The sequence below is a fragment of the Poecile atricapillus genome, chromosome 1 (genome assembly GCF_030490865.1).
Source record: "Poecile atricapillus isolate bPoeAtr1 chromosome 1, bPoeAtr1.hap1, whole genome shotgun sequence".
Lineage (NCBI taxonomy): Eukaryota > Metazoa > Chordata > Aves > Passeriformes > Paridae > Poecile > Poecile atricapillus.
In genome coordinates this window covers 180,436,399-180,464,397 of record NC_081249.1, presented here as the reverse complement: position 1 = coordinate 180,464,397, position 27,999 = coordinate 180,436,399, and the positions used below count along the sequence as shown (strand labels likewise).

At 48.5% G+C, this 27,999-nt stretch overlaps 2 protein-coding genes across 3 annotated transcripts in view; one reads left to right on the top strand and one right to left on the bottom strand.

The window, feature by feature from the left end:
- Positions 1–27,999, top strand: part of FANCM (FA complementation group M) — a 59,160-nt gene that overhangs the window by 7,839 nt on the left and 23,322 nt on the right. Inside the window, exons 5-11 of one of the 2 annotated variants that reach the window (XM_058839848.1) lie at positions 17,592–17,723; positions 18,577–18,709; positions 19,264–19,392; positions 20,013–20,114; positions 21,089–21,273; positions 22,623–22,829; positions 27,363–27,597. In XM_058839848.1, coding sequence (XP_058695831.1) covers positions 17,592–17,723; positions 18,577–18,709; positions 19,264–19,392; positions 20,013–20,114; positions 21,089–21,273; positions 22,623–22,829; positions 27,363–27,597 — 1,123 coding nt within the window. Of the gene's footprint in view, positions 1–17,591; positions 17,724–18,576; positions 18,710–19,263; positions 19,393–20,012; positions 20,115–21,085; positions 21,274–22,622; positions 22,830–27,362; positions 27,598–27,999 lie in introns of both variants that reach the window. The other variant, XM_058839840.1, reaches the window with a different exon arrangement.
- On the bottom strand, positions 5–8,254 carry LOC131579671 (heme-binding protein 2-like). The gene is made up of 5 exons (XM_058839963.1): positions 7,926–8,254; positions 4,686–4,777; positions 3,143–3,284; positions 1,059–1,242; positions 5–187 (listed from the first exon to the last, which is right to left on the bottom strand). Exons 1-5 carry the CDS (start codon positions 8,152–8,154, stop codon positions 16–18), a joined length of 819 nt encoding a protein of 272 aa, XP_058695946.1. The 5' UTR covers positions 8,155–8,254; the 3' UTR covers positions 5–15.

Sequence of the window (27,999 nt, the reverse complement as noted above, 5' to 3'; positions counted from 1 at the left end):
AGCAGCAGCAGCAGCTCAGGGCCGCTGCAGGAACCAGATCTCGTTGTGGCGGTTGGCAGCAGCCGGGTTGGTGTAGCCGGCGATGATGAAGGTGTCCTGCAGGCACAGCTCGGGGCTCTCCAGGATGGCTGCCAGCAGGTTGATCTCTCTCATGATGGAATCTTCGTTGGTGATCCCTCGGAAGCTCCTGCAGCGGTCAGCTGGGGTCAGCTCCCTGGCAGGAGAGGGTGGCTCCGTGCCCAGGGAGCAGCCTGGACACGAGGGGATGGCCCTGAGCTGCACCAGGGGAGCTCTAGGCTGGGCATGAGGAAAAAGGGCCTCGCAGGAAGGGTGCCTGGGCATGGGAAAGGGCTGCCCAGGGGGGTGCTGGAGTCACCATCCCTGGAGGTGTTCAAGGAAAGCCTGGTGTGGCACTCGGTGCTGTGGTCTGGGTGACAAGGTGGTGGTGGGACTCGACCATCTCAAATTTCTTTCCCAACTTAGTTCATTCATTTTAAACCCACTGTTTCTCCAGAGCCCAGAAACACCTTCTGAATCACTTGGTCGTGTTTCACCAGTGGTACTGTGATTGTTCCCAAACCATTTTTTCCTTAAAATTTTCTGTGCCATGTCAGACACTTTGTTCCCAGCTACACGGAACAGTCTGAGGGTGTTTTATCACACATTTACAGATGCATCATTTGACCAAGTAATTCATATAAATGTAGAATAACCTGAGCTGGAAAGGACCCAGAGGGACTGTGGAGTCAATCCTGGTCCTGCCCAGACCTCCCAACAATCCCAACCTGGCAGTGCTGTCCAAACACTCGTGGAGCTCCTGGAGCTCTCACCATTCCCTGGGGAGCCTGGGCAGTGCCAGCACCCTCTGGGGAAGAACCTAAATCGGTACCCATTATTTCCTGACCATCCCATTCATAAAACAGGCAGCTTTTACAACTCCTGAAAACAAAGTTTTACCATTTACAACCTTTTACGAGGTGTAAACATGATAACAGGCCTGGCTTGAGAGCTGCACGTTTCCCCTGTTCCTGGCAGAGCAGAGGTGAAGCATTTCTCACCTGCTGTAGACGATGGTGGCAGGCCACTCCTCGATGATGATGTCGGAGTCGAAGGGGTGCGGGGGCTCGTCCTGCAGCACCTCGGGCAGGTAATAGGCCACTGTCACCGCCTGTGTCATCGCCGACTGCGCCTCGTTGGTGTGCACGATGGTGACGATGGGCACGGTGATCCCCAGGTACAGCCCTGGCCACACAGGGGTGGGAGCGTTCAGGGAACAGGGGAGAGGCTCTGCACACCCTGCTCGCCTGCTGAGGCTGTGCTGAATGGGTTAAATCAGCACCATGGGGTTAAGGGAGGGGTTTCACTGGGATGGAGGGATCTCCCTGGGATGGAGGGATCTCATTGGGATGGAGGGATCTCCCTGGGATGGAGTGATCTCCCTGGGATGGAGGGATCTCCCTGGGATGGAGGGATCTCCCTGGGATGGAGGGATCTCCCTGGGATGGAGGGATCTCCCTGGGATGGAGGGATCTCCCTGGGATGGAGGGGTCTCCCTGGGATGGAGGGGTCTCCCTGGGATGGAGGGGTCTCCCTGGGATGGAGGGATCTCCTTGGGATGGAGGGATCTCCTTGGGATGGCGTAGCCAGCAGTGGGGTGCTCCAAGCTGGAAGTGGCATTTGGAAGTGGCAGTGAGGGCCCAGAGCAGCTGTGGCTGTCCCTGGATCCCTGGCAGTGTCCCAGGCCACGCTGGACAGGGCTTGGAGCAGCTGGGACAGTGGGAGGTGTCCCTGCCATGGCACTGGCTGGGATTTGAGGTCTCCTCCCAACCCAAACCACTCCAGGATTCCATAAGAATGATCCCATTTACTGAGAACATGTCCTGTCCCTGCTCTCTGTGCTCAGCACGTGGAGCTGGAAGCTCAGGCCATGGATTCATGGAATGGTTGGGGTTGGAAGGACCTGCAGGACCATCCAGTCCCACTCCCAAATCTCTCACTGGGAGCACAACCCCAGCAGCCTGGGACAGTGGGAGGTGTCCCTGCCATGGCAGGGGTGGAAGAGGAAGATCTTTAAGGTCCCTTCCCACCCAAAGCATCTGTGATTCCATGATTTCACTGTGCTTGGTGTGTGTGTGTGTGTCCAAAACTCAGCATTTGGTGAGCTCTCCCCTCTCCATGCAGGGCAGGGAGTTTGCCTGAAGTATTTTCCCCCCTCCTAGAGGTGTTTCTCTTCAAACTGACCTCCTGTCATGGTTTCAGTATGTGGTGACAAAACTGCAGGCAAGAGAAGGGGCTCCTCTGTGAATTCATTGAGGGTTTGCTGCTGTTAAAAGTGTTGCAGTATTTTTTTGCACCATTGTATGGTTTGGACTGCAGGAGGCAGAGATGGCTTTGCTTCTGTACAGTTTGATAAAAACCTTGCTGTTGTGGAGCTAAAATTACTTTTAAACCATGTTGAAGTGTTAAAAGAATGGGGAGGGTGGGGAAGGTGCCTGAGGAAGGAAAAGCTTTTGTGATCAGTGTTTGTATTTTCTTGGAAAGACACTTAAGGGCTGAGTCAATTACAGCACAGAGCACTGAGCACGGCAAAACTTGATAGTAACTGGAGGATGAAAAATACGAGAACTGATGTCTGGGAGTGAAAACCAGATTAAATTGGATTGGACACCAGGTGCAGATTTTACAGGCAGGCACAAGCTCTCAAGGACATGGTGGATTTGCCATTATTTTAAGTTAAAACTGGATTATGTTCTGGAAAACGTGCTTCAACCACAAATTTGTTGTGTCCATTGGGACAGGGACAATTTAATATCTTGAACTAAAGGGAAGGAGGCAGGAAACTCTGGTATCACACTGCCAGCTGATTTCAGTGCTGCTGTGAAAATTAAACCCTGAAAATCCTGTAGCAAATGCCAGATTTACAGCAGAGAGCTGGGAGCAGCCTGGGACAGTGGAGGTGTGATATAAACATCCAACCCAAACCATCCCACAATTAATATGACTTTTCTGTCAAGGCTGTATCATGGAAAAACATCCCTATAGGGTGTAGATTTGGGAAAAGCTGTTCAAAGGAACTCCCTGATTAGGAGTGAGGGCAGAAATACAATTTTGTAACTCCTGGAGGGTTGGAGGTGTCCATTACCTGAGGAGTTCTGCTCACAGATGTACCTCATGAGCTTCATGAATCCAAGGCAGATGCTCTGCTCGTACTGTTTCTCTTTCATTCTGATACAAGCCCACTTGGCTTTCCCATACTGCCTCTTCTCGTAGAGCAGATCTCCCAGCTGCAGACACACAGGAGAATTGGGGATTTTGTTGCAGACAGGTAGAGATGTTATAAAAAAAAAGGCTTTATAAAATATGTTTTAAGCCCTGATACTCCAGCTAAGCTAACAGTTAGCTTGTGACTTGTGAAAAATCCTCAGAATGAAAGCAGGTAGCACAACAATCTATTCTGGAACAGAACCCTCCACACCTGAGAAAGCAGAAACCTGTCCCTTGAGAATCAGTGGAGGAAATGTGTCAACTGCACAGGAACAGAAAGATTTGACAGACATATAAAATGTCATTTACTGACCAATGAATTGAATGGCAGGAAAGGTATGAACCAATTAGAATTACACACAAGGTCTGGAAAACTGTACAAAAATGGGCTGTAACGTTAAAGATTGGCTTTTTCTGCATGAAGAAATGGAATCCTGCCTACTTATTACTGCAGCAGGATTTTAATTTAATCATCTGAAGACATCAACCAAACAAGTACATTTTGAGCACAAGAACTGCATCTTTTCAGCTCAAAGAAACATGAATTTGAATCCTTCCTCCTATAAACCAAGGAATACACTGCTGATTTTGGATCAAAACTGACTTCAGCAGATTTCCAGGTAGTTCTCCTTTAAAAGAAGGATCTGTCATCTTTTGGACTGGCACTATTAAACATTTAGTTGCAATTAACACTGAATAACCTTATTTTTTTAGCTGCAGTTGTTACAGTAGCGCTGTAACATTAAAAAATGCTTTCAACATAAACAGCCAGGAGTCCCAAACTGTTTAGATGAAACCCACTCAAATAATGGTATTTATAAGTGTGAAATATTTAAATATATTTAAAGGAAATGTGGCCAAAAAGTCCTTACAGATGGTCAGTAAAGGTTTTCATGGTTCTTGAGTTAAGGTTAGACATTTGTTTGCCCATTTCCTGAGCTGGAATCAATTTGCTGTACATTAATTTCAGTTTTTCATTAGAGGATAAGAGGGGTTTATAAATTGCTGCTTTGTTTGATAATGATTCATGATACAGAAGTACATTTTTGGTTTTAAATTCAGATATTCATCTCTTTCAAGTACTCTTTGCTAAGGATTTAGCAACATGACTGTAAAGGAGCAAATGCACCAATTCAAGTGAAGAAAATGGGCATTTTATTTCAAATGGCAAAGTAAGAGGGGTTTTTGTTAAATTAATTATGCCTCAAAGGCTGTAATTCCTGGCCAGCTTCTGGCTTTCCTCAGAGTTTCTACCTTGCAAAAAAGAAAGTGACACATGTGCAAGGGATGAGGTGTTCCAAATGAGAGGGAGTGGTTACAATGCTTTGTGCTGGGTGTTCCAAACCCCAAAAGATTAAAAGGATTTTGTAAGGAGCCCCATTTCTGGGAGCCAGGATTGCAGCTGGCAGGGGCAGCAGTACCTTCTCCTTGCGCTGGATCAGGGTGAAGGGGATGCTCTGCCTCTCCTGGGGGTTGTTATTCCTGGTCAGCTGCTGGATGGGCTCTGCCATGTCTGCAAGAGAACAAACACACAGTTCCCAGTGAGACTGAGCCTGAAATGTGCCTGAATCCCCTGAAATGTGCCTGAATCCCCTGAAATGTGCTTCAATCCCCTGAAATGTGCCTGAATCCCCTGAAATGTGCTCCATTCCCCTGAAATGTGCCTGAATCCCCTGAAATGTGCCTGAATCCCCTGAAATGTGCCTGAATCCCCTGAAATGTGCTCCATTCCCCTGAAATGTGCTCCATTCCCCTGAAATGTGCCTGAATCCCCTGAAATGTGCCTGAATCCCCTGAAATGTGCCTGAATCCCCTGAAATGTGCTCCCTTCCCCTGAAATGTGCTCCATTCCCCTGAAATGTGCCTGAATCCCCTGAAATGTGCTCCATTCCCCTGAAATGTGCCTGAATCCCCTGAAATGTGCTCCATTCCCCTGAAATGTGCCTGAATCCCCTGAAATGTGCCTGAATCCCCTGAAATGTGCCTGAATCCCCTGAAATGTGCCTGAATCCCCTGAAATGTGCTCCATTCCCCTGAAATGTGCTCCCTTCCCCTGAAATGTGCTTCATCCCTGTGGGCTCTTTGTGCCTGCTTTTGTTTGCTCTTCCCTAGGGAAGGAAAAGGCTTTTCCTAGGGGAGGTTACCTGTGTCGTGCCCCCTGTGCTGTTGGGAACAGGTTTCCCTCTCCCATTCCCTGAATTTCCAGCTACCCAAGTGTCCATGGAAAGCTTTTGGCTGTGTCCCATTTCCTGGCCCTGTGCAGGGAACATTCCCAATCCCAGTAACTCCTGTGCTGCTGGATTCAGGAGTATCCCCGTGAGGTAAATTAGGTTGGCTGCTCTTGCTGGCAGGCTCAAGGAAATACTGCTGTGGGAATTAATTTCCAAAGGCTGTTTAATGTCTAAAGGTGTATTTCCAGCTTTATAGGTTGCCCTGACATCAATTCTAGCTGAAGGGCGTGAATAAATTCTGCTCAGGAGTTGATCCCTGGCAGACAGCCTTGGAAACTGTGGATACAAGGTCAGTGTTAGGAGTGGAACTCTTCCACAAGAGTTGGTCCTGTGCCTTCCAAAGCTGAAGTGATGAAAGCATTTGTGTACTTAGAGCATTAGAAACTCAATTTTCTGTGCAGGGTTTGAGAGTCTGGATGTGAATTCCTGCCCTGCTGCCCCATAGTGTGTACTGGACATGCAGGAATAGGAGGAGTTTCAGCTCCCAGAGCCCTTTTCTGGAGTTTGAGGTGCCTCAGGGTCTCAGTGGAAGAGGCAGGGTGATGGGAAAGAGAGCATTACCCATGGTTGAGATGAGAATTAAGATGCAGGAGAGAATTAACTTGGCCGAGGTCACTCAGTAAATCTGTAGCTGAGCTGGGAATCAAACCTCCCTCTCCTGGCATCCAGTGCAGGGGATATAAAATAGCTTTAAGACTATTTGGAATAGTAAAGATCCTTAAACAAAGGGGAGGGAAAAAATAAAGGGGAGAAAGCTACACTGTAGTGAAGTGTAAACACTTTTTCTTTGCAATATGTCCCTGGGAAACGTTTAAAATGTAACTACTGACATGTAAATGAGTCTCTTTGGAGGCAAAAATAAATTCAGCACTGAATTTTCCAAGAGTTAGGAAAGCTTTCAGGACTCTAGAAAAGTTAACTCTATTTTTAGATGACTTTATCAATTAGTGTGTGGGGGGTTATGTATTTTTTTCATTCCATATTTATTCAGAGGATAAGGATTACGACTGATTAAAGTCCTTTGGGGAGTTTTATCCTGCAGTTTATGGCTCTGTGCTCTGTGTTGTCCCGTTCTGGAGAGCTCCACCTGCACAGGGCCAGGCAGAGGGACAAGGATGGGTGTGTTTTGTCAGTCATGATTCCACAGGGATCATCCAGCAATCCCACTGGGAGCTCCCATTCCCTGGGGAGCTTTCCCAGTGCTCCTTCCACCCTCTGGGGAAGAACCTTTCCTGATCTCCAGCCCCAGGGTCCTGTCCCTGTCCCAGGGAGCACAGAGGCAGGGACAGAGTCTGTTCCTTGTCACAGGGGGATTCGTCCTCCTGGAAAATCCCCTCCCTTGCCTCCCATCCTCCTTCAGCCCGGACAGGACCTGAAGAAAAATCTTGTATTATTCTATCTTGATTTTTGTATCACGTGCCCAGTGCCACAGAGCAAACCTGTAATACTGTGTATTACAACGTGCTCCTCAGCCTTTGGATCCCTCCTGGGGAACGCAGGAATTCCAGCGCCAGGCAGCAGAACAGAACAGATAATTCTGTGCCAAGGGCTGTGGTTTTCTGCTGCACTCAGGAGTGTCAAACAGACCCTCCGTGCCCTGGGGCTGTCACCGAGGGTGGCACTGGGCATCCAGAGACCCCTCCAGGGCCACCGGGAACAAGGCAGGGAGCTCTGTTCACACCCTTCTTTTAGCACTTTAATTGTCATCGTTAAAGCTTTACAGAGTTGAGACTTCAAGGTGTGGCTGGAAAAGGAAGATGGGCTCAATTTGCTGGGCTGGAATATAGAAAGTTTTTAAGGAATAATAATTTCATCCTGGTAATGTCCAGTGCAGCCTGGGCAAGGTTTGGCTCTGCCCAGCTCGGGGCAGGGGAGTTACCTGCAGGGCAGAGATGCTGCAGATCTCTGCTCCTCTGGCCAGGACAGGGCACAGTTAAAATCTGAGCTCGGAGTGACTCTGCTGCTTGTTAGGAGTTCTCTGACTCATCGGTCTTTCAGATTCTCCGCTCTTTCTTAAAATTGAAAACAACCGATTTCTGACTAAGATGAGCCTGGGAGCCTCGCTGCCAAAAGCAAATCAATCCTTGTTTACTCTGTTTTTAAAGACAGCCCTCTTTCCTTAAAGAACTATATAGTCGTGTAGGGAATATTCTTAGGAAGAATATTCTTAGGAAAGCCAGTTTAATATTTAATTAAGGCTAAGAACTCGCACCGATTGTTTTTAGGGTGAATAGGTCACCCCAGTGCCGCTGCAGCCGCTTCCCTGCCTTACGGAAAGCTTTGCCTGGCCCCGGGTGAAGCTTTGGCTGCCGCAGAGCCAGGTTTGGGTGGCTCAGACTCACTCGGGACTTTGCTGGCAGTTCATTCCCGCAGCCCCCGGGGCCAGCCCGTCCCTATCCCCTCAGCCCGGAGCGATCCCGCCGGCCTTACCGCGGGGCACATCCACCTGGTGCCCCCGTCCCACGCTCTGCCAGTAGCTCAGCAGCCGCTCCTGCTCCTCATCCTCCATGCGCTCGGCCGCCTCCTCCTCCAGGCTGCTGCCGTGGCTGTGGTAAGCCGAGTCCGGGCTCTCCTCGGCCAGCCCGTCCAGCTCCTCCAGCGTGATCGCGGCCGGGCCGCCGGGCCCCGCTCCGCCCATGCGGCAGCCGCCGGTCTCCATCGCCGCGCTGAGCCGCTCCGCACGCCGGCTTATCAAGGGTCCGGCTCCGGGGGGGCTGCGGGACCGCCCCTGCCCGCCCGGGGAGGGACAGGAGGGACGGGAACCCGCCCCTGCCCGCCCGGAGAGGGACAGGAGGGATGGGGAACCCGCCCCTGTCTGCCCGGAGAGGGACAGGAGGGATGGGGAACCCGCCCCTGTCTGCCCGGGGATGGACAGGAGGGATGGGGAACCCGCCCCTGTCTGCCCGGGGAGGGGCAGGAGGGATGGGGAACCCGCCTGTGCCTGCCCAGGGATGGACAGGAGGGACGGGGAACCTGCCCCTGTCTGCCCGGGGATGGACAGGAGGGATGGGGAACCCGCCCCTGCCTGCCCGGGGATGGACAGAAGGGACGGGGAACCTGCCCCTGTCTGCCCGGGGAGGGACAGGAGGGATGGGGAACCCGCCCCTGTCTGCCCGGGGAGGGACAGGAGGGGTGAGGAACCCTCCCCTGCCTGATCAGTGCAGGGCAGGGAGCCCGGGGATGGACAGGAGGGATGGGGAACCCGCCAGGGGATGGGGAATGGACAGGACGGGTGGGGAAGCCGCCTGTGCCCGCCCGGGGAGGGACAGGACGGGTGGGGAAGCCGCCTGTGTCTGCTCGGTGCCCGGGCAGGGCACCCGGGAGCCCCGGGGATGGGAGGGATGGGGATCCCATCTCTGCCTGCTCGGTGCCGGGAGCCCGGGGATGGACAGAGCCGGGGATGGATGAACAGATACCTGGTCAAGGGTCTGGGAGTGGGGGGACCCGGGGGGCACTCACAGAATCACCAGGTTGGGAGAGACCTCTGAGATCATCGAGTCCATGCCAGCCCTGACCCCTCAACCAGCCCCTGGCACCGAGTGCCACATCCAGTCTTGTTCTAAACACATCCAGGGATGGTGACTCCAGCACCTCCCCGGGCAGAGCATTCCAGCACTTCATCACCCTTTCTGGAAAACCTTTTCCCAACCTCCAGCCTGTATTTATTTCCCTTGGTGCAGCTCGAGGCTGTGTCCTCTGGCTCTGTCAGTGACCCCAGCTGGCCACAAGCTCCTTCAGGGAGCTGCAGAGGGTGGTGAGGTCACCTCTGAGTGTCCTTCTCTCCAGGCTGAACAGCCCCAGCTCCCTCAGCTGTTCCTCACAGGGTTTGTGTTCTCCTCATTCCCTCTCTCCCAGCTGCTCTCTTCCTCCTCTTTTCCTCACTGCTCTTCGTGTCCCGTTAGTTCGTCCTTATTGTGATTTTATTTTGCTGATTTCAAACCACACTTTAAAGACAGATCTTTCATTTTATTTAAGAGGTCTCTGAGGTCTTTCCAAAATATTAGGAGTGCAAAAACTCTGGGATATTTTCTTACTGAATTCCAGCTTTGGAAGTTTTGTGTAATTTTGCAGTTGCTGAGACAAGCCTGGGTGTGAGCAAGGGGGATGAGCAGCCCTGTTATGGGGTGGGCATGGCAATTAAAGCAGGATCTGGATTTGAATCAGGAGTCTGTGTGGACTCTGTGTTATCTTTCATTCCATATTTAACATGAAATGGCTGCTGTGGCCCTTTTTGTGCAGGCAGGAAAGGGAATCTTGGGGCATTTAGGGGGTTAGAATAATAGGAAAATAGTCCTTTCCTGTGCACTGTTGGTGCTTCCAGGGAAAGCTGGAGGTTGGGGTTGTGACTCTTGTGGTGCTTCTTTTTCCCTTTTTTCTGGACAGTCCCTTTCTCCAGGCTCAGCTGTGGCTCCCCAGCCCCAGGGGCCGAGCTGGCTGTGAAAATGAGCCCTGAATTGTCTCAGAAGCCAAGATGTGCCAGTCCTGACTCTGCTCCTGGCAGGGCACAGCCAAATCCTGCTGTTCCTGGGAGATGCTCCTTGGGCAATCCCAGTGGGAATGTCCTGGGAGGGTTTTTTGGGGTTCAGTGGCTGAGGGGGGTTTGGGCTGGTTTGGGCAGTGAATCAGCAGCAGAAGCTCTGGAATTCACTGAAATCCTGGAGCAAGGCTGGAACTGCTGCTCGTTTAAATGTCTGGGTGGGTTCTGATCTGATCTCACCACAGGCAATTTCTGACCACATTTCCCTCTCAGAGCTCCCTGAACCCATCCCTGCCCCAGGTAAATCTCACTCCAGCCATGGAAATAAAGAATTTTCCACTGAATTTTGGCAGTTGGGTTTTAAGTACCCGGAGAGGGCATCCTGCTTCTTGGAGATTTCTTCCAGGAACTGGCATTCCTGTTTGAGACAATGTCTGGAGGTTCTTTTTCTGCCCATCCTGCATAAAAAATTCATGGAAAACAGTCCAAACTCTTTTGCTTACTCATTAATTATGAGAATTAATAGTTGCTTAAATTAAATTATTTCTAAGTATTAAGTGTCTTTGCTGGAGATGAGAGAAAAGACAAAGAAAAACTGACCAGCAGAAAAAGAGTTTAAAATCACAGCTAAATTTCACTATTTATGTGAAATGCCACAGAATATTGCCTATGAGAAAGAGGCTGGGAGGAGTTTAAAATCCTGTTTTAAAAATCCATCTGTACAAATGACTCTGTGTGTATTTAATTTGTCTCTGATTCCCCATGAGCTTGGTAATTACTGCATTTGATAAAGTACTGAAAATGTGGTGTACTGTGTCTGGATAGATAACAGAGGGACTAGTCATTACTGCAGGTGAAAAAAGCTGATTTTTTTGTTGTATTTGTTGGGTTTTATTCCCCAAACTTGCTAATTTTGTGTATGACCTCTGCCTAATAAACAGGCACTCTTGAGAAAACACAGTTTTGGTAGTGCTGTGTTCTTGGTGCTTTCCTGGCAGGTTCTGTCTCTGAATAGAAAAACTGATATTCAGCCTTAAAAATTTCAGATCCAAACCATCCTCAGTGGGATGCTCCTTTCTGTCTGACAGTCACTCACTGAGTGGCAGGTTCATGTAGAAAATCCACTTCTTTCTTAACATTTCTCCATAAAAAGTGAAATTCTTCTTGGTGAAATTAGTTGAGAAGTAAAAACTGGAGCTCTTGTTTTATAACCTTTAGGAAAACAAAAATGCTGTGACAGGAGAAGACTCAGCTGTTAGAAAAAGACAAAGTATTTGATTTTTTTGGATGGATCCCAGCTTCTAGAGAAGAACAGTGGATTTTCAGTGTGTCTTGGGAAGATTGGGAAGGGTGTGAATGAATTAAAATAAACTTAAAGCAAAACTTTAGTGCCTAAATCATTACTGGGCCGATCAGTATTGGGTTTGGAGAGTGACAAGATCAGCTAAAATCCCACTTGGGGAAGGAAGCCAAACCTGGCTGCTTCAGTGCTGGAACAAATGGGAACTGCTCTGGCTAAACTCTGCCCTTCCCTGGAGCACTGGGATCTGTATCTTTTCTCTAAAAAGTCTTTTTTTCTGCTTTTTTGTTTCTGCTGCCTCTCTTCTGTATTTTTCTTTTTATTCTTGGATTTCTCAGCCTCTTTTGGATTGAATTCTTTTGGGATCCTTCCTCGTGGGGAGCTCTGCTTATCTCAGTTCTTCTGATTCGAAGAAAACTCTTGAGCTCGTTAAAATCTTGTTTCTTGTGTTTATTAACAGGTGATCACAAAACTTAACAGCTCTCTCCAGGCTGGCTACACAAGGTTAATCTTTGCAATCTGGTACATTTCTTTCTTCTGATGGTATAAACAAGGCCTTGTGGCTCACTTCATGTCTGATGCACAAAATGGCCCTGAAATACACAGTTTTTTTATCTTTATACCTATTTTTACCCAATTAACAGTAGACACGTATATTATTTTTCTTAATGACCCAATGACCCATCACCTCTGTGCTGCACTGTGGCATTTTCTGTCCAATCACTCACCCAAAAACCTCCAGGAGAAGAGCATGAAGAAGAAAGAAGAAGGGACAAGAGACAACACCCAAAATCCTCCATCTTGTCTCCTGTTCTCTAAACTAACTTTTTCACCCAGTGATTTAAAAAAACTTTCTAATTTACACACTTACACTTTTAGCTTTTTTCATCTACCTTTAACATTTGTTTTCATGTAGCACCATGAAAACACACTCATGAATTTCATATTATATGAAATTCAGTGTTTTTCTGGATCTTATAACTAAGTATCAGAAAGAAGGGCACACACTCTGGATTCCAGACTCCAACAGGATCCTGCTCCCTGCAGGATCTGTGCCCTGGGCTGGGGATCCTTGGGTTGGGAGCCCCTCCTGAGCCCCAGAGTCTCCTTTTATCCTGCAGTGCCTTCCTTTGCTCTCTGCAGGATCTGTGTCCATGAGCACGGATCTGGATGTGTCCTGGAGCTGTTGGTTCCTCCCTGCTCTGCTTTGGGGGATCCCTTTAGGACAGAGCAGTGGGTTGGGGTGTGCTGCTGCCTCACTGGCACTGCCTGGGCTGTTTCCTCCACACCAGCTCAGCCCCAAACATAATACAACAATATCTGTTGTATTAATATAGGAAGGGATCCCCAGCATCCCCATCCCAAGCTTGGATGGGGCTTGGAGCAGCCTGGACCAGTGGGATGGGTGGGATGGGTGGGATTTCAGGTGCCTCCAACCCAAACCAGTCTGGGATTGTGTCCTGTGGGAGGGCAGGGCAGGTGGAGGAAGGTGCAGCTCTCTCTCAGCCCAGTGTGGCTCTGTAAAACCCAGTCAGGGCTGGCAGGGAAGCACTCAGGGAGCTCCTGTGGAGGGGATGAACCTTTGCAGTCCCTGCTTGTGGAGGTCCTGTCTGCTTGGACCCCTCCTTCTCCCCTGGGAAAGAAAAGCCACTCTAACAGTTATTTATGGGTGTTTTTCTTTGCTGAAGAACCCCTGCAAATCTGCACTAAAATAATTAGGTCAGGGCGTTAGTTTAGAGCCTTTGTTTTTTATTGTGCCAACAGAAAACAGATTAGGAGCAGTTTTTAGTGAGGTGTAGCTGGCACAGGAACAGCTCTTTGCCCTGTACACAAGTCCTCAGCTCCTGTCAGAGCTCCAAGAACAGGTTCTAAGCTCATTGTGGGCTCCAAGAACTCGTTGTGGTTTGCTGTGGGAGATACCTCGGAGCACAGAAAGTCTTTGTGCTCTTGGCAGGTTCAGTGCAGGATGGGATAGTTCTGCCAGTTGTCTTTTATCTGCTGCCTGTAAATCTGTCAGCTCTGAGCTGGAGAAAGCCACGAGCTCTCCTGAGCAATTAATTGGAATTAACTCTATGGCTGTGTTTGGGTAACACGACACCCGAGTGTTTTGGAAAGGCTGAGGGGACTTTTCCAGAAGTATTATCTTTTTAATTAAAAATGAAGGTATGGAGGGAAGATCAATGTAATCAGTGAGCAGTGCCTGCTGCTGAGGCTCTCCTAAGTAGGTTGTGTTTACTGTTCCTGGTATTTCTGGAGCTCCAGGTGACTGGATCCTGCTGTCTTTCATAACTGCTTGTTTTGCAGAGGGTGATTAAATCAGACAGGGGTGTACATTGAGCAAACAGGGACAATATCTTTTTCTTATATGTTAGAAACTAGGTCAAGGGATGAAACAGAAAAGTACAGGTAATGGGAATTGCTTTTTAGAAAAAAAACAAAACTCTGCAACAAGTGTAGGAAAGCATAAACCAGTGCTGAAATATTAGATTTAGTGGTCATTGCTTTTTAATGAAAATATTAATTTCTTTTCAAGAGGAACAAAAGCCTGACTTCATTTCCACTGCTTGAGACACAGTTTAAGCTTCATCTGCAGCATTTCAAGTGTGCTCATGTCCAGCTGTTTGGGGTTTGATGGGAGGGCAATGAGCTGTTGCAGTGGTATCCATTCAAATAAAAAGCACTGAGTCCTTCCTTCATGGTCACTATTTTGGTTTATTTGATAAATGACTTTTCCTCTAAGCAGGCACAGACCTCTCTGTCTCTGTCCTTTAAAAGGGACTCGTCAGGAATAGCCTGGATTGAAAAACAGAACAGTAACAAACTGTGATAAAACACCAAGTTCTGAGTTTTAAACCCTTAAAATTAAACTGCACTTTTAATTTTTTTCTCACTAATATGAGAAATTAATTCCTTGTGCATTCAGCTTTCCCAGTGGCTTGGTGAATGCTTTATTTTTAAGAAAACAACATTTGAGTTCTTCATGTTTTCCCCCTCTTTTCTCCAGAAATTCCTGGCACTACTGTAGCCTCCAGTTGGTGTTTGCTTGTTGGTGGTGTTAGAGGTGTTAGTGGTTTATTTGGCTTAATTAATCCATGAGCCTTAATTAGATGGAATGTCTGGGTTTGGAGTGTCCAGAGGCTGTGACCCAGCTCCCCTGGGGATGGAGGAGACCCAGGCAGGGCTTGGGGAGGTCTTGGAGCCCCGTGGGTGTTCTGTGCCCACAGCTGGCCTGACCCAGGGATGGCCCAGGGTGAAGTCCTGGGATGGTTTGGGTTGGAAAAGACCCCAAATCCCCCCCAGTGCCACCCCTGGATGTGCAGGGACACCTCCCACTGTCCCAATGTCCAGCCTGGCCTTGGGCACTGCCAGGGATCCAGGGGCAGCCACAGCAAATCTGGGAATTCCATCCCAGCCCCTCCCCACCCTGCCAGGGAAGAGGAGCAGCCCAAGATGCACCAGAACACTCGGAATTCTGGCTCCATGGCTGGGATTTCCTTTATCTGCTGTAAGCTGCTTATCCCCAGTGTGCTTTTGGAGTGAGCTGTGGGCACGGATGGCCAGGGTGGAAATTCCCCAGCACGGCTCCCCCAGCTCAGCTGGGGCTGCCACAGATTTCCTTAACCCTTCCAAATTTCTCCTGGCATTTCTGAGTCTTTGGGGAATGAATGCTGCTGTCATTGATGATGGCAATTATTCCCACTCCGTTCCTTAGGATTTTAGATTAGATTTAGGTTGGATATTTGGAATTGGGAATTGCTGGCTGGGCTGGAATTGCCAGAGCAGCTGTGGCTGCCCCTGGATCCCTGGCAGTGCCCAAGGCCAGGCTGGACATTGGGACAGTGGGAGCTGTCCCTGGGATGGGTGGGATTTAAGGTCCATTCCATGCCAAACCATTTCATTCTGTGATTCTGTTTTCATTTTAATGCCACACAGGTTCTGCACACAGAGTAAGAAGATAAAAGAGCTATAAATAAATTCTATTATGAACTAAACTGTAGGAATAATCAAAGCAAGCAGACAGAAGTTAAACTGAGCTGCCCCTGCACTGCCAGAGCATGAGCAGAATGTGCTTGTCAAGGATATTTCAGGATCTGGGAACCCAGCAGAGGAGCAGTGCCTGGAGTAACAAATGGAATGTTTTTACTCAGGGATAAACACAGGCTGAGTTCTACACGTGCCTTTCTTTACCTGTCAGGACATTTCCTCCCCACCAGCTCCAGACCTGCTGGGATCAGTGTTGGAAGCCTGACTTAGGCCTGGCTTTATTGGTTTAGTTGGATGCTTTTCAGTGGGCTGAAGGGACACTAAAGGGATTAAGCATTTGTTACACTATACCCTCTTAGGGCATAGTGTGGAGTGCCTGCAAAACCTGGGAAGCAAGCAATGGGAAACTGTCTGTCAGCTTTGGAGAAAGCTGTTCTTGTGCCCTGGGATGTTTGTGGGGCCCTTGGCCAAGGGGGCCAACAGGTTGTAAGCAGTGTTTGTGGGACAAATCTGATTACTGCAATTATGGCAGAGTTAGTGCTCAGGCCAAACTAAGTCTGTGGAAAAATCCTGACCACCTAAGGCTAGGAAACAAAGAGGAAAAACAGGATTAAGATGCATTAGTGCAGGTCATTGTCCTTGCTGCAGCGAGGTGGAAAGCAGGTACATGTGATGTTTAAAAACAAGTTTTGGGGGGGATTCTGCAGGAAATGGGACACACTGCTGTGATCATGTGTCCCAACTCCCTTCCCTTCCCTTCCCTTCCCTTCCCTTCCCTTCCCTTCCCTTCCCTTCCCTTCCCTTCCCTTCCCTTCCCTTCCCTTCCCTTCCCTTCCCTTCCCTTCCCTTCCCTTCCCTTCCCTTCCCTTCCCTTCCCTTCCCTTCCCTTCCCTTCCCTTCCCTTCCCTTCCCTTCCCTTCCCTTCCCTTCCCTTCCCTTCCCTTCCCTTCCCTTCCCTTCCCTTCCCTTCCCTTCCCTTCCCTTCCCTTCCCTTCCCTTCCCTTCCCTTCCCTTCCCTTCCCTTCCCTTCCCTTCCCTTCCCTTCCCTTCCCTTCCCTTCCCTTCCCTTCCCTTCCCTTCCCTTCCCTTCCCTTCCCTTCCCTTCCCTTCCCTTCCCTTCCCTCCCCTCCCCTCCCCTCCCCTCCCCTCCCCTCCCCTCCCCTCCCCTCCCCTCCCCTCCCCTCCCCTCCCCACACAGATTCCAGGTGGAATTCCAGTGTCCAGCCCTTCACCCAGCTGAGTGTTCCCAGAGGTGGATCCAGCTGTTCCTGGGATGCAGTTGGAGTGGGAGCAGTGGGAGCTGCAGCCCCTGTTCCGTTCCTGGCTGTCCATCCCATTCCTCTCCCTCTCTGCAGGGTCAGCCCTTGCTCCAGATCCCGGGGGGAGCTTCCCCTCCTCGGTTCCTGGATGGATCCAGGGTTATCCTGGGTGTTAGAAATGCAAATCATATTATTGGCTTTTCACAAATATGATAATGAATGTTCTATGTAGAAGATTAGAAAATTTTGTTGTATTAATATAGGTTCCTTTATTTCTGTTATTGATAAAACTCAGAAATAGTGGTATAATACATATATATATGTTAGGCTGTAGCATGATATTAAAGCACCAATTACTTTTTATTTATATAACCCAGAGACTAAAAGAAAAAAATAATAGTCAGAGACCCCCCTGCATCCTAAGATTATCTTGTGCAGATGAAGACAAGCAGTCCTCCAAGCCCTCCAAAGGAAAAGTTTATGGAACCCGTTATCAAAGGACATAAAACCCAGTGGGGCCAAGAAGATTGATCTGTTGGGAAGGGGGAAGGAAAAACTAAACAGAGGAGCACCAAAAACTTAAGAAGAATGTGTGAATATGTGTGAGAATTTATGGATATGGAGCAGGGTTCTGTTTTTAAGGGACAATCCTTTGTCAGTGAGGTGAATGCAGAGACACCCGGCCAGATCTGTAGACTTTATTTTTATCTCCTAATTGTCTTTTTATTAAACTTTTACATTCTATAAAAATTATGTGAACCTCGTTTTTCACACAGGGGCAGGAGGGTGTGGGAAGGGACCCCCAAGGATCGTGGAGTGCCAAGTCCTGACCCTGCACAGGGCACCCCAACAATCCCACCCTGTGCCTGGGAGCCTTGTCCAAGTGCTCTGGCAGGAATTTTGGGAATTCTCCTGCTTATGGAGAGCACCTGGTACAGTAACAAAGCACTCAGAATTCCCATATACCTGTGTCTCAGATAAAACCAACGAGGTGCTCATGTTCTGTAGGATCTATAACAATAAAATCATTTCAAAGGCTCATCCACCCCTTCACCTGTGCTGGCTTTTGGCTGCAGGTGCTGGAAGCGTTTGCTGGGCGCCTGATTAAGGTGGGAGTTTTATCCAGGAGGGATATTCCCAGCCTCACCAAGTACCAGATCATCCTGGCCAGGGATCAGTTCAGGAAGAACCCCTCTGCACAACATGCAGTAAGTTCTTTATTTATTTCGTGCTATTAAAGTAGTGAATAAATAGGAATAATCCATGGTAGATTTCTGGTTTTTGCCGTGGAATAAAATATCATAGAATCACAGCAGGGTTTGGGATGGAAGGGGTCTTTAAGATCATTTATGAAATCTATAAAATATTCCTAATTTTTCCACGTTTCTGGATGCCAGTATAGAAGAGTTAAGAATAAAATATCATAGAATCACAACATGGTATGGGATGGAAGGGATGTTTAAGATCATTTATGAAATCTATAAAATATTCCTAATTTTTTCCACATTTCTGGATGCCAGTATGGAACAGTTAAGGAAAAGATCAAGAAATCCATTTAAGTGAAATTGCTGTGAGAACTTACATTGTAATCACTCACAGCCAAGTTTTCATTTTCCCCTCAAAGATATATTCCTGCTCCCTTTTTTTTTTTTGGTAAATCCTCATGGAATGATCGAATTTTATAAACTTAAAGAAAATTGCCTAAAAACAGACAATGAGAAATCGCCTTCACTGTGAGCAAGGCAACTTTCCTGACTTAATCCCATAGCCTGTGTGGATGTGCTGGGAATCCCTGGGTTTCCCAGATGTTGGTGGTTCAGCTGGCAGAGTCTGGGGTAGCTGGGGGAGATAACAGAGGTGGAAGAGGAGGAGGAGGATTACATTCCCTGAGCATTGTGCAGTCTGTCCCCCGAGGGCTCTGATGGACAAAACTGCTCCTGAGCATCACTTTGGGCTTTGCTCTGCCCCTCAGGTGTCACTCTGCTTTGGGCAGGAGCTGCAGTGGGATTCCTGCTCCTCAGCCACTTCCTCACTGAGCCAGAGTCTGCTTTTCTCCCCCAGGGAATCCATCAAGGCGTCATTGAGGGAGACTTTGCCCTTTGCATCAGCCTGTACCACGGCTACGAGCTGCTGCTGCAGATGGGAATCCGCTCCTTGTTCATCTACCTGTGGGGAATCATGGATGGATCCAAAGGTGAAATGTCCTCAGGAGCATCCTTCCTTCCAGCTCCAGCCCTCTCCCTTCACACACCTCACTTTGGCACCAAACACCTGAAAGAGTCAGGGGCTGCAGATGGATTCCTGTCACTCTATCAGGAACGGCGAGGAGAGACGACACAGACTCTCATGGAGTCCAACAGGAGAATTTCTCTGTAGTTTATTACTTCAGGTCTGTTTTATAGACTGATACGTGCAAAGTACAGAAAGGAAACTCTTATTGGTTAGTAAACTACTACATCACCATCATTGGTCAGTGGGACACACTACACCCTGACTTTTCCTGCAAAGAAAAACAAGGGACAGAAAACAACACCTGCAAGGCTGTTTTCTGTCCCTGAGGATTGTTTTAATTCTTTCTCATGTTTTTCCCAGGCTACTTTCTCAGGCAAGACTGAGGAGCTCTGCAGCCTGTAATTTCTACAGGCACTCTGTTTCAGAGCTAGCATCCATAGATTCCCTGTTCTGTTCCCTGGGGTTAGAATTTGGGAAAGCTCATGGAATCCTGAGCTGTTCCAACTCTCTCCACAGGGTTATCCCGCACCAAGAGCGAGCTGGGGCGCAACGAGGACTTCATGAAGCTCTACCAGCAGCTCCAGGACGTGTTCTCAGACACTGCTGTGGCTCCTGAGAGTGCAAGTGCTGGCAAGAGCACAGCAGGTCAGGATTCCCAGAATATTCCTGTTTAAAAGCTGTGCTGCACTGGCTGCTGCTCTTTATTCCAGGTTGAATTCCCAATATTCTGTCTCCCCCTCCCTCTTGCTCTTCCCTCAGTGGCTTTAGCTACTTTCAAGCAAGTTTTTTTATGTTTGAAGTTTTTAATTTGCTCTAAAATGAAGGTTAAGATGCAACTGTTTCAGTGTAAGTCTTTTCCAGCGTGACTCTAACAAAAATAACAGCACTTTGATCAAAAACCAGGTTTAACAAATGTTTTCTGTCAGCAGTTTATTTTATTTTATTTTATTTTATTTTATTTTATTTTATTTTATTTTATTTTATTTTATTTTATTTTATTTTATTTTATTTTATTTTATTTTATTTTATTTTATTTTATTTTATTTTATGTTATTTTATGTTATTTTATGTTATTTTATGTTATTTTATTTTATTTTATTTTATTTTATTTTACTTTACTTTACTTTATTTTATGTTTTGTTTAGAGCCAATATCAGGATTTGGGTCTGGCTCAGATAATTACTGTAAGAGGGAATGAAGTTCACTGAACCTTCCTGCTTGTTGCAGGTTTATTTACGTCTTTCATTTCTTTATTTCCTTTCCAGCATTGGGAAAGAAAAAGGAATTTGTCTACAGCCATCCAAAATTAAAGAAATTGGAAGAAATTGTAATAGAACACTTTGAATCCTGGAAACAGGGATGTTCTGGTGAGCACCAACAACTCAGAGGAAAACCTGGGAATGGAAACAAGGAATACCCTCCTGAGTGATTTCCTCCTTTGTGCTGCTTTATTGCTCTGATTGTTTGTGCATCCTCCCCTCTCAAAGAACTTCACCATAAGATTTCTGTAAGATAAAACTTCTATAAATTCTCATTATTAATTTGATATAAACTGCTCTGACAGCTGAATAAAACAGGGATAGGGAACTCATCATTCCTGGGGCTGCCACGTTTCCTGCTGGTCCTGTCCCAGTTTGTCCTGGCAGCCTCCCCTCAGGGCCCTGCTGCAGAACACATTTGAGGATAAAAAGTTCTAAGGACAAAAGGATAAAAAAGTTTTAAGGATAAAAGTTGTGATATCCAGCCTGAGGATAAGAGTTATCAACTCTGAGGCATCAATTTGAGGTTCAAACCCTTCAGTTACATTCACCTGTCTGTCATTCCTTTTCGTCTCGATGAAGACATCATTCAGATCTCTTTGTTTTTGGGATGTTTCAGCTTCTTGATTCCAGCCTTTGGAATGATTACATGAGTAATAATAGCATTTTGTTCATTTTTTATCTTGTTTGGATCTCTGTGAAGTTCTGATAATTTCTGACCTGTCCTTCCCTCTTTCTTTTTGTGGTTTTTTTCCTCTCTTGGAACACTTTTTTTCTCTCTTGGAAACACTTCCCATCCAAGCCCAGCTTTTCAAAGTGACTTCAGTGAGGGTGCCTCAGATAAGGCCATTCTCATTCTCACATTCTCCAAAATTAGAGCATGCTTTGATGCAGAGAGGAATTTTTCAAGGAGGTGCATTTGGAGCATTTTCTGCCCATTTTCTCTTCCCTTTAAGTGAGACCAGAGCTGTGAACGCGTAACTCGTGGGGGGGCGAGTTTTTATTGACAATCCTTTTCTCGATATTATTACCTTTTTTATGAATAATCCCATTAAAAGCTGCCATTTTTTCAAACCCAGCAGATGAAGACAAGAGTGAAAGCTCTCCTGGGGACACGAGGGTGATGATCTTCTCCTCGTTCCGGGACAGCGTGCAGGAAATCGCGGAGATGCTGGCGCGGCTCAGCCCGGCCGTGCGGGCCATGACCTTCGTGGGACACTCCTCGGGCAAGAGCACCAAGGGTTTCACCCAGAAGGAGCAGCTGGAGGTGAGGAAAGAGGAGCTTTGGGCTAGGAATTAGTGATAAAGAGCATTAATTGTGGAAATAACTCCAGGACTGTGTGGCTGAGCTTTAAGTGTCGTTAGGAAATCCTTGTGGAGTCCAGAGTACCCAAAACTATACTCAGGGAACAAAATAAATCAATAACAAATAGATCAATAATTTATAGATTTGCATTGTATTAACTGCTAAATTTAGATGTCAAAAATCTGGGGAAATGTGCCAATATGTGCCGTGGGAATTTTATTTTTTCTTCTAGGTAGGAAAGCTAAGATCTAGCATTAAATTCTGATCTAGCAAAACTGAAAAACAGACAATTCCTAAAATATTTACTTGCTAAATTGAGGGATAAGTTTTATGAGAATGCCATGGTTGGAGACAGAATAAGGTGTGGGTTTTTTCCCCTTTATCTTAGAGCTAAAGAGTTGAAATGCTGATGTTGGTCACACTGGGGTGTGATGTGTGAGGTAGCAGCTGGGAAATCAAAAAAGGCAAAATTTTGTTGTTTTGGAATACAAATCAGTTTTCTTGGCTGTGATGCCTTCCAAGGATGCACCTTGGGCAGTGCCAGAGCCCGGCCCTGGCTCCAGCCAAGATGGGGCAGGAGTTGGACACTGGGATCAGTTTTGCTCCATTTCCACCTTGGCTTCATTGTGCAATTCCAGCCTCAGGTGATGAAGGCCCATCCTCCCAGATTCTCTCCTCAATTCCCTGCTGCTTGCACTTGTTGGGGCTGAGGCTGCAGCGCTGCCCTTGCTGCTGGGGCTGGCTCTTGGAGTCTGGAATCCAGAGTGTGTGCCCTTCTTTCTGATACTTAGTTATGAGAGCCAGAAAAACACTGAATTTCATATAATATGGAATTCATGAGCGTGTTTTCATGGTGATACATGAGAACAAATGTTAAAGTGAGATAGAAAAAGCTAAAAGTGTGAGTGTGTAAATTAGAGAGTTTTCTTAAATCACTGTGTGGAAAAGGTTAGTTTAGAGAACAGGAGACAAGATGGAGGATTTTGGGTGTTGTCTCTTGGACCTTCTTGTTTCTTCTTCATGTTCTTCTCCTGGAGGTTTTTGGGTGAGTGATTGGACAGAGAATGCCACAGTGCAGCACAGAGGTGATGGGTCATTGGGTCAGTAAGAAAAATAATATACGTGTCTATTGTTAATTGGGTAAAAATTAGGGTAAAAAAAGGATTGTTGTGTGTGCTGAGCTGTGAGGAGACCCTGCTGACACTTTGTGTGCACTTCAGAATCTGCACAATTACACACTCTGCAAAACAGCAAAGCTCCAACCCAGGGCACCCCTGGAGCTGCTCAATCCCTTCCCTCTGTCCCTGCAGGTGGTGAGGCGGTTCCGGGAGGGGGGGTACAACACCCTGGTGTCCACCTGTGTGGGAGAGGAGGGGCTGGACATTGGTGAGGTGGATCTCATCGTGTGCTTCGACGCCCAGCGCAGCCCCGTGCGCCTGGTGCAGCGCATGGGCCGCACCGGCCGCCGGCGCCACGGCCGCATCGTCGTCATCCTGGCCCAGGGCCGCGAGGAGAGGGTGAGTGGGGCACGGCCAGGGAATCAATCTGGGATTGCCTGACCCCCAGGGATCATCCCAACCCCTCCCAAACCCCCCAACAATCCCAGCCTGGGCATCCCTGGCAGTGCTGCCCAAACGCTCCTGGAGCTCCGGCAGCCTCGGGGCCGTGCCCATTCCCTGGGGAGCTTTTCCAGAGCTCATTCCACCCTCTGGGGGAAGAACCTTCCCTGATCTCCAGCCTGAGCCCATCCCTGGCCCAGCTCAGCCCTTCCCTGGTCCTTTCCCTGTCCCAGGGAGCAGAGATGGGAGCTCTCCCTTGGGAGGAGCTGCAGCCCCCCGTGAGTCTCTGCCCAGCCCCGTCTCTCTCTGTTACAGGGAACTCCAGCACTGAGCCCTGGAATGGTTTGGGTTGGATGGGACCTGAAAAATCCTCCAGTGCCACCCCTGCCATGGCAGGGACACCTCCCACAGCCCCAATGTCCAGCCCCAATGTCCAGCCTGGCCTTGGGCACTGCCAGGGATCCAGGGGCAGCCACAGCTGCTCTGGCAATTCCAGCCCAGCCAGCAATTCCCAATTCCCAATCTCCCATCCATCCCTGCCCTCTGGCACTGGGAGCCATTCCCTGTGTCCTGTCCCTCCATCCCTTGTCCCCAGTCCCTCTCCAGCTCTCCTGGAGCCCCTTCAGGCCCTGCCAGGGGCTCTGAGCTCTCCCTGGATCCTTCTCCTCTCCAGGGGAACATTCCCAGCTCTCCCAGCCTGCCACGTCACCAAATATCAAACTGCAGCCAGCGATTCCCGGGGTTTTCCAGGGGTGCAGAGGAAGGTGTGGGCGGGGGCTGGAGCTGGAGGGGGCTCTGGGAGTGCCCGTGGTGCCCCTGGCTCTCCCTGGCGCTGACGGGGCCGGTGACGCCACCGGAGCACAGAGCTGGCTTTAGCGGCCGCGCTCTTGCGTGTGAGGATGGAGAGATCGGCTTAGGTGCAAATCCACTTTGTCCAGCTTCCTGCAGCCCAGCACTGGAGCAGAGAGTGATTAATGATCCCTGAGTACAGACTGTCCCTCGGGACATCCGTGTGGCCCTGGAGCCGGGGATGCCACCAGAGCCGCAAACATGGCCCTGCAGGGCTCGTCCTGCCAAAGGGACAGGATTTGGGCAGGGTGACACGGACACTCCTGCTGCCATCACCACTGACAGGCTGCAAATGGATAAATCCAAGATCTGCCTAAACCAACTGCAAACCCAGAATTGCAGACTCTTGGTGTTACTTCAATCACCGTAGCTCTGGTTGGGATTTGCAGGTGGCAGGGATTTAATTCTGAATTAGACTCCAAAGAATCCTCCCTGAAGAGAGGAATGTTTCCCCTTGGAAGGGATGAGAGTTAAAAATGATAAACCTGAGCAGAGCTCATAAATAGATATTTTGTCACACTGCTTACAGAGGCTGGTTACTATTGAAAGCTCTGCTCTGTAATGGGATATAAAATAGTCCTTTAAATTCCTTGGAGCTTCACTTAAGTAGTTGGATTACTGTGTTGTCCAGATTTTCTCAGATATCTTTGAAGCAGAACCTCCCCCCAGGTAGAACAGTCATTGTATATAATTTTTTTAAAAAATTTAAGATCAGGAAATAAGTTTAATTGCAAACCAATATTGTCTTGGTGGGTTTGTTTGGTTTTTCTTGAGGGTGTTTTTTGGGTTTTTTAAGTTTAGCAGAACTGGAAAGAGACTCAGTGTGGAGGTTCTTCCCCATCACTTAATTTGCAGCTAAATAATTAATGTCCATGTATTAATTTATGGGCATTTCTTTGGGTTTTGTGTGGGGATTTTTTGTGAGTTTTTTTTTCTTTGTTTTGGTTTTCAGGGTTTTTTTTTGTTTTGCCTGGTTTAGTTTTGAGGTTGTTTTTAATCAAATCAGCTCAATCACAAAGCTTTTGAAGATGTTTTCTTGGGGAAAGGGCTCAGTGCAGGTCTGGGAGTGTGACATTGGCAGGAATTTCCATGAGCTCGGTGTTTATTCCATGGCTCCCAGGTGTTCCTGGGTCAGCCTTTCCACAGGGCAGCTCCCAAGGGTCCCTGGAATTGCTGGAACAGGGTTTGGGATGTTCCCTGGAATTGCTGGAACAGGGTTTGGGATGTTCCCTGGAGCTGCTGGGATGGGGTTTGGGATGTTCCCTGGAATTACTGGGATGGGGTTTGGGATGTTCCCTGGAATTACTGGGATGGGGTTTGGGATGTTCCCTGGAGCTGCTGGGATGGGGTTTGGGATGTTCCCTGGAATTACTGGGATGGGGTTTGGGATGTTCCCTGGAATTACTGGGATGGAGTTTGGGATGTTCCCTGGAATTGCTGGGATGGGGTTTGGGATGTTCCCTGAAACTGCTGGGATGGGGTCTGGGATGTTTCCTGGAATTACTGGGATGGAGTTTGGGATGTTCCCTGGAATTACTGGGATGGGGTCTGGGATGTTCCCTGGAATTACTGGGATGGGGTCTGGGATGTTCCCTGGAATTACTGGGATGGAGTTTGGGATGTTCCCTGGAATTACTGGGATGGGGTTTGGGATGTTCCCTGGAGCTGCTGGGATGGGGTTTGGGATGTTCCCTGGAATTACTGGGATGGAGTTTGGGATGTTCCCTGGAATTACTGGGATGGGGTCTGGGATGTTCCCTGGAATTACTGGGATGGGGTCTGGGATGTTCCCTGGAATTACTGGGATGGGGTTTGGGATGTTCCCTGGAATTGCTGGGATGGGGTTTGGGATGTTCCCTGGAATTGCTGGGATGGGGTTTGGGATGTTCCCTGGAATTACTGGGATGGGGTTTGGGATGTTCCCTGGAATTACTGGGATGGAATTTGGGATGTTCCCTGGAATTACTGGGATGGGGTTTGGGATGTTCCCTGGAATTGCTGGGATGGGGTTTGGGATGTTCCCTGGAATTACTGGGATGGGGTTTGGGATGTTCCCTGGAATTACTGGGATGGGGTTTGGGATGTTCCCTGGAGCTGCTGGGATGGGGTCTGGGATGTTCCCTGGAATTACTGGGATGGGGTTTGGGATGTTCCCTGGAATTACTGGGATGGGGTTTGGGATGTTCCCTGGAATTACTGGGATGGGGTTTGGGATGTTCCCTGGAATTACTGGGATGGGGTTTGGGATGTTCTCTGGAACTGCTGGGATGGGGTTTGGGATGTTCCCTGGAGCTGCTGGGATGGAGTTTGGGATGTTCCCTGGAATTGCTGGGATGGGGTTTGGGATGTTCCCTGGAATTGCTGGGATGGAGTTTGGGATGTTCCCTGGAATTGCTGGGATGGGGTTTGGGATGTTCCCTGGAATTACTGGGATGGGGTTTGGGATGTTCCCTGGAATTACTGGGATGGGGTTTGGGATGTTCTCTGGAACTGCTGGGATGGGGTTTGGGATGTTCCCTGGAATTACTGGGATGGAGTTTGGGATGTTCCCTGGGGGTGCTGGGATGGGGTTTGGGATGTTCCCTGGAATTACTGGGATGGGGTTTGGGATGTTCCCTGGAGCTGATAGAATGGAGTTTGGGATGTTCCCTGGAATTACTGGGATGGGGTTTGGGATGTTCCCTGGAGCTGCTGGGATGGGGTTTGGGATGTTCCCTGGAATTACTGGAACAGGGTTTTTGATGTTCCCTGGAATTGCTGGGATGGGGTCTGGGATGTTCCCTGGAGCTGCTGGGATGGGGTTTGGGATGTTCCCTGGAGCTGCTGGGATGGGGTTTGGGATGTCCCCTGGAATTACTGGGATGGGGTTTGGGATGTTCCCTGGAATTACTGGGATGGGGTTTGGGATGTTCTCTGGAGCTGCTCAGCCCAGGGAAGCAGAGGGGAAGGAAAAGCCACCAAAATGTGCCAACTCTGATGCTGGTGATTGGGTAACACCACATTTCTCTGCCATAAAAACACCGGGGTTTGACTCTCCTAGGGTTCAAAAGTTAATTCTTGGAATGCCTGAAGGGTTTATCAGAGCTGGCTGTGGGCCTCTTCCAGTTTTATCCAGGAGCATCTTTCTGCTCCCTGCAGTCCCCTCTGGCAGTGGCAGCTGCCCTGTGACACTGGGAGCACTCAGGGTCTCACAGGGGACTGGGGAAGAGCACAAAACCTCCCTGGGGGAGGCACTTCCAGAGGGAGGCCCCAGTTTCTCTCTTCACTCTCTCCAGCTTTGCAGTGGTTTCTCCATTGCACAATAAAATGTAATTAAAAGCACTCAGAGCACTCCTGACATCAACAAATCATCTTAGGCCTTTTTTTTTCCTCTTGAGCTCCTTTCCCTGCTTCCCATGTAATCTAATTTCCATCATCCCTGTATCAGTGGCGGGTTGCAACTTCCCCCAGGCAAGGGCTGTGCTCCTTTCTCACTCTCCAGTGCTGTGCCTGCTGCTGGTCCATTAAAAAACCCCAAACCAAACAACACCTCTCTGAGGGAACAGGAAATAATGAGAAACCCCACAGACACTGAGCTGTTCTTTTTGTTTTCATCAAATGCTGTGAGAAAACAATCAATTCTCTATTTACCTTCTCTTTCAGACCTACAACCAAAGCCAGTGTAACAAAAGGAGCATCCACAAAGCCATTTCAGGGAACAAAACCCTTCATTTCTACCAGCACAGCCCACGGATGGTTCCAGAAGGCATCAATCCCAAAGTGCACAAAATGTTTATCAGTGCTGAAGAACAGGAGCCCAGCAGCTCAAGGATGCTTTCCAAAGAGAGGAGATCCAGTTCCCTGCAGCACAAATCTGCTCTCCATGCCTGTGGCACTGGTAAGAGGGTGTTTGATGGTGTTTCCAGCATTTCCAAGCCTCTCTCCCAGGGGATTGTGGCTCTGCAGGGTCACTCTGTCAGCTCAGGGCTTTTCCTGGGCGTCCTCACAGCTCTGCCCTGAGCCAGGCCTTTCTTCATCCTTCTCCATGGAGTCACTCACTGGAGGTCAGACACTCCAGCTGCAGGCAGAGGAGGCAAATGTTCATCAGAGAATCCCAAAATCCCAGACTGGATTGGGTTGGAGGGACTTTAAAGTTCCTGTGGGCAGGGACACCTTCCCCTGTCCCAGGCTGCTCCAACCCTGTCCAGCCTGGCCTGGGACACTCCCAGCTTTCTCTGGCTTTGTAAATGACAATAAAACAGAAATGCTTGAAAAGTGAGGGATTTTGATGTGAGGAAAA